At 34.3% G+C, this 12,710-nt stretch overlaps 1 protein-coding gene across 2 annotated transcripts in view; it reads right to left on the reverse strand.

Annotated features, from left to right (window-relative positions):
• Positions 1–12,710, reverse strand: part of ARID4A (AT-rich interaction domain 4A) — a 58,577-nt gene that overhangs the window by 36,480 nt on the left and 9,387 nt on the right. For both annotated transcript variants that reach the window (XM_082839261.1, XM_082839262.1), the window contains 6 exons: positions 7,287–7,366; positions 7,103–7,197; positions 5,723–5,855; positions 2,428–2,507; positions 718–794; positions 165–331 (listed from right to left, as the gene is read on the reverse strand). In XM_082839261.1, coding sequence (XP_082695387.1) covers positions 165–331; positions 718–794; positions 2,428–2,507; positions 5,723–5,855; positions 7,103–7,197; positions 7,287–7,366 — 632 coding nt within the window. The remainder of the gene's footprint in view (positions 1–164; positions 332–717; positions 795–2,427; positions 2,508–5,722; positions 5,856–7,102; positions 7,198–7,286; positions 7,367–12,710) is intronic.

The following is a 12,710-nucleotide window of genomic DNA, read 5'->3' on the forward strand; positions in this document are numbered from 1 at the left end:
CTAAGCTAAAAGCCAGAAAGCTCCCCCTTCCCCAAATAAAGCTGAGCTAGAAAAAGACAGCAACAAATAATATAAAGAATCTAAACACAGGGAAAATATATGAAGGTATTATTTTTAGAGTATTGAAATGTTTTCATATGTTACAAACATGAAATTTCACCTACCATCTCTTCTTCTTCCTTTTTGGCCTCCTTTTCCTTCTCTTCATCATTTTCTTCAGCTGGGGCAACTTCATCATCACTACTGGATGACTCAAGGATTTCACTTATATCCATTTTCCAATTATCAGGAACAACTCTAGTTTTTAAGAAGATGCTTGCTTTCTGCAGCCCTAAAAGTAAAAATGTACTTCAGCAGTTGTTATGGAATTAGCACCACAGAATAATACAAAGCCATGACATTCAGAGTCAGAAGATCTGGATTCAAATTCAGCTGTCATTTCTAAAATGATACAGTAAATTTGAACATATAAGTTATAATATTATATTAATGTTTATTTTTCTCTAGGGAATACTGTCAGAAATGTTAGTGATAAAACATACAAAGAATTAAGGTCAAATACTTTATCTAGATATTAAAAAAAGGCATTAAAGAAGAGTGGATACCAGCTCTAAACAGTTAAAATGGCACCAGAAAATATTCAGTCTTGCTTTTGCCACTAAATTTGCCATTTAGAGTCACATCATGAAATAATGAATTGATTCATCCTTATTTTACCTGGTTTAGCAGAGAGCTCAGATTCAGGTAGACTGAGAATGTCTACTTCCTTGATATCCTTTCTTGCTATAGAATAACTAATTATAGAGAAAAATAAATAGGAGGGAAACCATTACTAAATAAGGATTATCACTTAAAGAGTCATGTTAACACACAGAAAATATAAATCTCAAAATCAAAATTATTTTACTTATAAATTGTTTTAAAAAGACCATGTATATCCTAATCCTTAATAAAGGGCAAGAGGTAATATAGGCAAAGCTAATATCTTAATTCTAAAGATTCACATACTCAAAGCACACTAATTTGAGAGCCTCAGATTTGTAATATTTCAATTTATGTAACTGTCTTACCTACAATATGGGGTAGTTTATTTATATCAGCATGGTATTTTCCTTATAGTGTCTATTTTGATCTTTCATATTTCTCAAATTTACTATTCAGTTCAGTATGAAAAATTTAATAGATGGTAACATTAAAATATTTTTATCATTGTAAGATACATTATGGTATCAAATTTTTCACAGAGAATCACAACTCAATGAATACATAATTTTACATTTTTTGGAAACAAAGCAAAGTTGAAGTGAAGGAAGGTTTCTAAAACTCTGACTTTTTTTTAAATTAATTTTTATTGGAGTTCAAAACCTAACATTTAATCAGAAAAAAAGTCAAAATAATTATTCTAGTAATATAAATTCTATTAAAAGTAAATTTCATGTTTTATAATATGAAATAGTACACATAATAAAAATAAAGAATTCTTACAATTAGGGCTTCCCTGATGGCTCAGTGGTTAAAAATCTGCCTGCCAATGCAGGGGACACAGGTTCCAGCCCTGGTCCGGGAAGATCCCACATGCCGTGGAGCAATTAAGCCCATGCGCCACAACAACTGAGGCTGGTCTCTACAGCCCGTAAACCACAACTGCTGGAAGTCTGCACGCCTAGAGCTCTTGCTCCACAACAAAAGAAGCAACCGCAATGAGAAGCCCGAGCACCGCAAAGAAGAGTAGCCCCTGCTCGCCACAACTAGAGAAAGCCCGCACGCAGCAATGAAGACCCAACGCAGCCAAAAATAAATAAATAAATAAAATAAATTAAAAAAAGAATTCTTACAATTAAAAAGAAAATCAATACTATGCTTTATTTTAAAACTTTTTAAATATTATTCTCAAATACTGTTGTTCAGTATTTATATAAAAATTTTAGGGATTTCCCTGGTGGTGCAGTGGTTAAGAATCTGCCTGCCAATGCAGGGGCCACGGGTTCGAGCCCTGGTCGGGGAAGATCCCACATGCCACGGAGCAACTAAGCCCATGCGCCACAGCAACTGAGCCTGCACTCTAGAGCCCGCGAGCCACAGCTACTGAGCCCACGTGCTGCAACTACTGAAGCCTGTGTGCCTAGAGACTGTGCTCCGCAACAAGAGAAGCCACCGCAATGAGAAGCCCGCGCACCACAATGATGAGTAGCCCCCACTCGCCGCAACTGGAGAAAGCCCGCGCACAGCAACTGAAGACCAAAGGCAGCCAAAAATAAAATAAATTTATTAAAAAAAACTTTTTTTTAAATAACCTACATTACAAAAAAGTCAAAACATATTAGGTAACAATTTCTCAGTTCATGAAATGATTAAATTTTTAAAAATAAAGTCTTGATTTCCATTTTTTTCTCCCAATGTAACACTATTAAGTGATTCATTACTCACAATTTAGAATCGATAAATGACCGAATTAAACATTGGTCTTTTTTCACTGTGATATCATCATTACAACTGGGAGATACTACCTGAAATATAAAATAAAAGCAGATTGATTACTACTTTCCCTACTCAAAGAAAGAATATATTTTTTAAAATAACAATTCTGGATCCCCTAACTTCTTGAAATGATTATATTTGACAAGAAATAGGTTCATTGTCAACAGCTTCCATACCATAATAAATTTACTTACAAAAGATTGCCTTATAATTTTTCTTTAGCATATTGGCTTTCTAGATATTTAATATACACAGTCATTAGATAATAAAATGAATAATTAATGAAATATAAACCATAATATAAATCCTAAAAATATTAGGATTTATTCTAAGCCAAATAATAACAACTCATTTACTGTCCAAAAAACAAAATGTATGATCTATGATGAAGACATGCCATATTATTATTTTTTTTAAATGCACTTAAATCAGGATCAATTTTGAAATCTGGCTATTTGGTTAAAATAAGCACCTAAGTTCCCATTCTTACCAAGGCATGTACAATTTTTAGTATTTAAACAAGTCAGAGAAAATCTGAATGAAGAACTTTTAAATTTCTTAACTTTTAAAAACAACAAATGTCTTAACATTTGTAACTAACCAATCTCTGTATATTCTTTATAGAATTTAATATTTAAAAAACATTAAAGACTACTAATAAATTGCTGAACTGTACCTGCTCAACATTAGCCCCTCTGTGGTAATCGAGCACCAACCACAGAACTTTAGGCAATGAAGGAAATGTTCTCTGTCGGCACTGACCAATATAGCAGCAATGAATCACATGGGGCTGAGCACCTGAAATGTGGCCAGTTCAACTGAGAGACTGAATTTTTAATTCTATTTAATATTAATTAAGTTACAATTTAAACTTAAATAGCCACACATGGCTCATGACTATCATATTAAACAGTGTTATGTCCAGACAATCAAAAATTCTTGGCAGTTGTATCAGCTGTTTTAACATCAGATGGTATTAAATGTTTTTTTGTTTGTTAGGTGCTGGTAATTACTAGACTAATAATATAGTTGTGTCTGCCCTCAAGGAGCTAACACTGAAATGGAAGGGTAAATACAAAAAGATATACAAAAAAAACATAACGAAGGCTAAGTACAGTGATACCAACTAGGCATAAGATAAAATATCAATAAAAACACCTAGGAGGAAGATTTAACCAGACCTGGGAAGGGAAAATGTGTGGCAGCAAAGGCTAAAGGTAAGTCTTAAAGGATGAGTAGACAAAACCCAAGGCTTAATTACCTCACCTGTGAACCATTCTAATGGCCTCCAAATTGATTCCTATCACCTCCACTGCTTTCAACAACACTCCATTCATCATACCACTGCGTCATTAACATTCCTAAATATGCAGCTCAAATAATGTCACTCTTCTGCAAAATTCTATGCAGAACTATGTCCAGATTCTTTAGATGAAATTTTAAAGACCCTTCTGCCCTCAATCCAAATTATTTCCCAGTCTTCTTTCCTATTATGCCCCTATTCACATCTAATATTTAGCCAAAATGACTTCCCAGAGCAAACAGTTTCATGAACAAACCCCCTTCTTTCCTATTACTTATTCTGTTTCTTCTAAGAAAGTTCTCTAGTGAAGCTCTGCTAACTAACTTTAAATCCTTCAAGGCTCAGCTCAAAAGCTTCATGAAGGCTTTTTATTTTTTTTCTTTTTGGATTTCCTTCAAATAAATGCAAGGTCCCAGGACAAGAAGTCCTAATACTGAATGTATACTATTTTATATTACAGTTACCTGGATTATTCTCTGCAGTACACTAAAATCATCAAATGTAAGATTGATTCTTACATTGACTCTTACTCATCTTTTATTTTATTACCTGGGAAATGATAAACCTGTTGAGTAAATAAAGGTTTTTTTTTTTTTAATCTCTTGACAAATTATGACCTGAGTATTCTGAATCCAAACCCATTTACTTGTTGGCCTATACAACTGAAAGGTTCAAAGGATTTTCAGACTTTTCCTATGTGAAGTAAATCTACTACATAGGAACTGAGTAATGTATTTACATGCACATAGAAACCTAAAAAAAAAAAAAAAAAGGCCTCAGTTCTTTAAAGGAGGCTAACCTAATTTGGGAGGTATTTTGTGCCAAAATTATTATTAGAGATATAAGTGATATCAAAACTCAGAGAAGAAGGGGCATACTTATGTTAAAGTGGTTAGGGGAGAATCTGCAGGAAAGGTAGGACCTGAGCTGAGCCTTAAGACATATTTAAGAGAGGAGTAGGAAGAAGAGAAAAGGGAGATAGGTATTACCAAGTACTATTGATTCCTCTTGTGAAGTAATTCTCTTGCCCATACCTTCTCATTCCTTTCCCAAGTAAGCAAAGGTTAGTTTTCTCTACCAACCTACCCAAGATTTGCCATTTCTAAAGCTTAGGTATACCCTTCCTTTCCCTAAAACTCTTTGTCCTATTCCAGTGTCTGCACCAAAAGTTTTTTAAATTACTGTATAATATTTAACTACTACACAGTCTTTGAGATGTGTATAGTAAACTCCTTGAGGGCAATGTGTTATGTCTCATACCTCTTTCTTTTCTTAAGGAGCTTAGAGCAAAGCTGAAGTCACTGCAAATCCTTAGTAAATACTAATTGATTTAAGGGGTAAAGGACTGGAGGAGTGAAGTGTCTTACACAGGGAGCAGTTAAGAAACAGCCTAAGTACACAGCTTACACTGAAAATGAGAAACAAACTAAAAGCTAAGGATGACCACAGATACCCATCTAAAAATGCAGAATTGATTCACTAGGCAGAGTCAGTGCCGGTTTTTTTTTTTTTTTTTTTTTGAGAATGGGACTGTCATGATTAAATCAATGTTTTAAAATTTCTCTATAAAAGTTACTTCTAGAAAATAAGTCTGAATTTAGTAAAGAAAGCATTCAGGCATCAAGTTAAGAGAAGCTGGTGGTAGGTACTATACATCAGGTGAAAAAGGTGATGGGAACAGAGTAAACACAGACCACTGGACACATTTTGAAGGAAAAACTGAAAGATCTCAATAAATACTTGGTTACAGAGAATTAAAGAAAGGAAATAACAAAAGAAGACAGTGAAGAATGTGGGACCTGAGTAGGACTGCTCAATTTTGCAATAAAGTCCCAACTAAATTTGTGTAACACTCTCAAAATATTTTAAATGCTTTCTTAAAATCCATGTTAAACAAATACTTTAAATGGTTAATTAACTCTGCAAAGAAACCATACTTACCAAAGCAGGATACCATTCACTCTTCTCAGATGTAGATACCACACTTACAACTTTTCCTAATAATTCATCATTGAGACGTCGCTTATCTTCATCTTCCTCTTCACTACTTTCGTCTTCTTTTTCATCTTCGTTACTAAAAGTTAGAATAACTTTATCATGATCTTAACATCAACCATTTTTGATACAGTCATTACCCCAGGGTAGTAGCCTCTTCATTCAAGTCGGAATTGAAGAAATGGATACTTCCCTAGCCCTAAAAAGGTAGTCCTGCGCTGTCCATGGTAACTCTGAGTCCACTTCACTAGATCAGTGAGGACCTGGACTTAGACTCTCATGCCAACCACTGGCTGGGACAGAAAACCTATATCACCAGGAAGTATTCGCTGTGCCAAATACAGTTTAAGAGATTGCCCTTCCACTTTTTATGTATGCCAGGTTCCAGATAATATAACTCTAATTCTCCAACAGGTTAGGAAAAGATCTCACCAAACACATCAGGAGGTTTATTTAGATAACCTATCTGGATAACTAAACAATCAGACAAGGCCACAATGAGGAAAAATCTACAAAACAATTGGCCTGTACTCTTCAAAAATGTCACTGTCATGAAAAGACAAAAAAAGGCTGAGGAACTTTTCTAGACTAAAGGAGACTTAAGAACCATGTAAACTAAATGCAATGCATGATCTTGGATTGAATCCTGGAATCAGGCGATGGTATAAAGGCTATTATTGGGACAACTGGCAAAATCTGAAATATGTATTATATATTGTCAGATAATAGCATTCTATCAATGTTATCTATTCTGAATTTAATAACCATACTTCAATTATATAAGAGAATGTCCCTGTTCTTACATAAACTATTTAGGGGTAAGAAGTCATGATGCTTGCAACTTCCTCTTAAATGGTTCAGCCAGTTAAAATTATTATTAAATAAAAAATAATTACAATATATGTATATAAAGACAGGAAATGATAAAGCAAATGTGTCAAAAAGTTTTAATAATTTAGTGAATCTGGATGATGAGTATATGAAAGTTTATTGTATTATTCTTACAATTTTTAAACTTGAAATGTTTTTGAAATAAGAAGGCTAAGAAAACACATATACGCACATAACATAGCAAAATAATCCTATCAATTAAGGAATTTGGCAAAGTAACTCAAAACAAAAATAGCCTTTTTTAAAAAGGGGTTGAGATCATTATTCCTATTACTTTGTCCAAGAATTAAGAACAAAGTCTACTCAGGTTAAAATGTCTAAAACAAGGATACAAGATGCTGTGGAAAGGCCACCCAAACAAATTTCACCACCGTAGAAAAACCACTTATTTAATGTCGTGATAATTGTAATGTTACTGTACATGAAAACACTCACACAGGCAGAGAGGACCTCCTTCCTCTGTTCGTCTTCTTTGCAATTACTGGAGTTCCAAAATGCTCTGGATTTGTTAATGGAAGCTGGTCAAGAGTCTGGATAAGAAACAGACAAATTAAATCACTTTTTGCTTCTACATTAGTAGCTGTTGTTCAATTTAAAAAGTCCACCCATGTTACCCTACCTCACTCTCAGCAAAATGTCTCTCTCCTTTTAAGCATAGTGAGGTACGTCTCAATGTTCTCTCATCACCATCATCAAACACTGCAATAGGCAGAAAATATCAGAGAATTTATGCACACTTATTGCTATTTACCTGGAGCTTAAGAACCATTGTTAGTTACGCTTCAAAACCTTTTAAAATTTACACACATTTTTCATTCTATAGATACCAAACAAACACAGGTTAATGGCTGCCCCAAACTGCTTAAGTGTCTCCATTCACTTTTTCAATCTCTATCACTACAGAACGACCTTCTTAAACCATGAGCAACCTAGTCAAAGCACAGATATTAAATTACCTTTAATTTTAGAAGAACGAGCAAAAACCTGGTTTAAAAAAAAGAAGTAGGGGTTTCCCTGGTGCGCAGTGGTTGGGAGTCCGCCTGCTGATGCAGGGGGTGCGGGTTCGTGCCCTGGTCCAGGAAGATCCCACATGCCGCGCAGCGGCTGGGCCCGTGAGCCATGGCCGCTGAGCCTGCGCGTCCGGAGCCTGTGCTCCGCAACGGGGGAGGCCACAGCGGTAAGAGGCCCGCGTACAGAAAAAAAAAAAAAAAGAAGTAGTATTATGGGTTTTTTCGCAACAGTTATCAATGGAGTATCTCTAATGTCCAGAAACTGCCTGACTGCTCGTAATGCTGTTGGTTCATTCTACTGCTTCTACTTATTTGCATGATAACCTAATACAACAGAAGTACTGGCTGCCAAATTCTAAAGTCATAAGATTCAACTTGTTTCTTTTGCTAGAGGAGGATGCAAGAAGTTTAGAAATAAAAGTTTAAACACCAGAAAGAGAATTTTTTTAATTCTAAAAAATAAGTCATAATTGCACAGAAGCTTTCTCAAGTTTTTATTTCTACTACATTTAAAAGAAATACTACTTGGAAACTATGTGTAAATATTTCAAGAAAATGGGGGCAAGGAATTTAACAATTTACCACCAATGCTCTTCATATATCTAGCTATATATATTATTTTGATAATTTTATAGGGTTTTTTTTTTAACATCTTTATTGGGGTATAATTGCTTTACAATGGTGTGTTAGTTTCTGCTTTATAACAAAGTGAATCAGTTATACATATACATATGTTCCCATATCTCTTCCCTCTTGCGTCTCCCTCCCTGCCACCCTCCCTGCCACCCTCCTTAAGGTTTAATTTTCTAGAAAGGTACTCTGATTTTACCATCTAATATTCACAAAGAAAATTTTCTCAGAAGATACCTGATGCCCAGCATTTTGAAAAAATAAAATACAAGAAGACAGAATCCTTACCTCTGATACTTAAAATGCATATATACATCAACAAATGTTTATATATATTATGGAAAAAGCACATACACAGGAAAGCATACATAAACAAAAGTGATTATTATTTTAAGATTTAATCCTAATTTTTATAATTCTACATGTTTTTCAATTTTTTAATATTTTTCCAATTTAACAGAATATATTAATGTTAAGAAAGGAAAATTCTACATTATCTTGATTTAATATCTTAAAATCTTTACCTTGTTACCTATATAATTACAATCCTGAATTTTTTTTAAAGGGCTGCTTTATTAGCAAAAACTTTGCCTTTGAATCATAAACTTTTTTCACGGTAGAAACTTAACTATGTAAGAGTACTCAACTTCTTCAATATTTATCCACCTCAGTCAGTTCCTTCTCTTAGACTAAAGACACCTAGTTTAGATTCTCTTACATGCAGGAGACAATGCAGAGAATATTAAAAGCTCCTGGTGCACATATTTAAAGAACCATAATAATTCCGCAAAATCATCTGTGTTATACACTGTCAATGATGCAGAAATTAATGACCACCTGCAGACACAATGACAGGATAAAACACAACATCCTCCAACAATTACATCACCAATCTACACTTGATTAACACTGCTTTAAACATTTGTATCACAATTATGATTTACATGGTGTCATCGAGTCTGATAAACCACTGCTCTTTGAAAAATTCAAAATCATGAAATTATCATACCAAACTTAAAATAATTTTTCACGTTATTATTAATGTCCATAAGTATGCTAAAGAATAAAACTTAAAAGTTCCAATTTTCCTTAATGCCTACAATAGCAAAGACGGTGACACTGGACACGCACATATACACTATATACACCACATTTAAGTGGTGGAGATGTGAGGAAGGAAAATGAGACTATAAGACAAATCACTAATATCAAATTTACGTAACAAAATCTTTTCCACAAGGTTTTATTATTAATCAATGGCAGCCCCAAATCAAAATGCTCTGATGAGAAATTTCAACAATTTAACATTCTGAGTTCTTATTTTTCTAAAATATTCACCTTGAAAATATATCAGATTTTTGAAAGAAAAAATTAATCTCACTTCAACACAATTTTACCATGGTTAGAAATAAGGTAAGGACCAAAGTCAATTGTGGTACAAATAAGCCTTTTACATTTTTTCACAAGAACCGAACCCCTTCCAACTTCAAGTGAACAAAGAGAAACAGAATTTTCTCTGTTTCTCTTAAAAAATATTTTTAAGAATTTTTTTTAATTCATAAAACTATACAAAGGTATGTATTTGAGTACTTTATACAAGTTTGTTGAGCCATATAACTTCTCAAGATTTTCTGAAAGACAAACAGAAAACTTGACAACATAGTGGACCTATTTAATCATGACATCCCTGATTATCAAAATCATTAAGAAGTTCCATCTAGGGCTTCCCTGGTGGTGCAGTGGTTAAGAATCCGCCTGCCAGTGCAGGGGACACTGAATTGAGCCCTGGGCTGGGAAGATCCCGCATGCCGCGCAGCAACTAAGCCCACGCGCCACAACTACTGAGCCTGTGCTCTAGAGCCCACAAGCCACAACTACTGAAACCCGCGCACCTAGAGCCCTAGAGCCCTAGAGCGCACCTAGAGCCCGTGCTCCGCAACAAGAGAAGCCACCACGATGAGAAGCCCGCACACTGCAAGGAAGACCCAACGCAGCCAAAAATAAATAAATAAATAAATAAAATAAATTTATTTAAAAAAGTTTCCTCGGGCTTCCCTGGTGGCGCAATGAGAGTCCGCCTGCCGCTGCAGGGGACACGGGTTCGTGCCCCAGTTCGGGAAGATCCCACATGCCGCGGAGCGGCTAGGCCCGTGAGCCATGGCCGCTGAGCCTGCGCGTCCCGAGCCTGTGCTCCGCAATGGGAGAGGCCACAACAGTGAGAGGCCCGCATAACGCAAGAAAAAAAAAGTTTCCTCTAGGGAATTCCCTGGCAGTCCAGTGGCTAGGACTCTGCACTCTAACTGTCAAGAGCCTAGGTTCAATCCCAGGTTAGGGAACTAAGATCTCACACGCCACGCGGTGCGGCCAAAAACAAAAAGTTTCCTCTATAACTTCCATGTTAGAAATATCATCTTAAAGAACACATAATTTGAAGGCATTGAACACTGACTCTAGCATTTTGATAAGAGTGAAATAATTAACTGGTGTGTGTATAGTATATTAAGCTTATTTTTGGTTCAAGGTGTATACTACAGCACACCAAGAGAAAAAAAGTCAGAGTATAAGGATTTAGTAATTATGAGATATGAAATGTCTTATACTTGCCAAAAATGGCATTTGAATAGATCATTCACTGAGTGCAAGAGAGCAGATACTACAAAAGTTGTATCTGTTAGTATATTACATATAAATTCTAAAACCTAATCTGAGGACAATGACAAAGCTAAGACTCTCTCTATAACATTAATTGTACTAGACAAAATAATGCTAATGGAAACAAAGCCTGACCCTAAACTGTTAGAATTCAAAGAAACAAAAGTAAAAGGGATCTAATCTAACTACTAAATACAAAAGATTTACCTGTTATCATAGCACTGTTAGATGCTGGAGAATAATAAGATAATAACAACAGTAAATTAACTTTATCTATCCAAAGATACAATTGGCTATTACTTATTAAGCTTCTACTATGCCCTAATCCTCACAGCAGCCTCTACAGGGTCGGAATCACTATCTTCCTTTTATAGATAAAGAAATTGAGAATTAGAAGGTTCATCTATGAGCTACAATTTAGTTAAGGGGGGATCAAAATGAATTAACAAACAGGTAAGAAACAGAGGCATAAAATGAACACTGGGAAGAGAGTTTAAGAATTCTAACTTGATAAACAACAAGGTCCTACTGTATAGAACAGGGAACTATATTCAATATCCTGTGATAAACCATAATAGAAAAGAATATTAAAAAGAATGTACACATATGTCTAACTGAATCACTTTGCTATACAGCAGAAATTAACACAACACTGTAAATCAACTATATTTCAATAATAAAAATTAATTTTTTTAAAACCCTCAAACTTTATCTTGTTAATAAACAAAAAACAGACAAAAAAAGAATTCTGACTTGGTGAAAATAAGTATTATTGTTATATCTGCTTATATCGGTAACAATTAACAAAACATTTCACGTGATACGGTAAAAACTTTAAAATTAAAAATATATGCATACCCTAGGTAAAACCAATAGTTCTGTTGCTCATAAAATCATCTGTGATAACTATAGAAGCCCCTCAGCAGCTAAGATCAAAAACTTCAGGAATCTGGAAATTTAAGAAATTAACATTCAAATGTATAATTATGTTAACAAAATATCATGAGATGTTAAGTCTTACAGAAGGCTATTTAAACAATGGGTTAAAGCCTATCACAGGACTAAATAGATTTGTTACTTAGTACTTTTTTTCTTAATGAATGATTTTCTAGTCAGGGGAATAACCATTTGGCTTTGAAAACATTTTGTGGTTGATTCTGGTTATAACAACATTTGTCATAAGCAGTTCTAATCAAATTAAAAGCCTTATAAGCCTACAGTACATTCTACAAAAGTCAGTCCATTCACCAGGTTAATGTAACCCTCCTCTACTCCTTTAACTTAGAATTTCCATGAGATCTGATCAAACTGATGTGCAAAATAATAAGAAGGTATGAAAAAAATCCAGAAACTTAAAAAGCATTTGTCACAATATATCAATGATCAAAAATATTTTAGTGTTAAACTTGATATATGATGTATGTGTTTACGTACATTTATATATAAATTATTTAAATTAAAAGCAACTTTCTCCTTTACATTTTTCTTATTTTTCAAATACCATGTGTTATTTTTATATTCTAACAAAGCAAAAGAAGAACAGTTTTAGAATGTCTTACTGACAGTTATATTTGTCAGGAATTAAAGGCAACATTCAAGTGGAGATATGAATTCTAATCCCAATTTTGGTATCTTCTGAATGGCTGGACAGATAACAATATACTTCCATACATTACAGATTCCTTATCTTTAATGCAAGGAAAAGAACTGCCAAATGAATAAGCTACTAGGAAGCATTGTTTTATGATAGG

The sequence above is a fragment of the Leucopleurus acutus genome, assembly GCF_964270905.1.
Source record: "Leucopleurus acutus genome assembly, chromosome: 1".
NCBI lineage: Eukaryota > Metazoa > Chordata > Mammalia > Artiodactyla > Delphinidae > Leucopleurus > Leucopleurus acutus.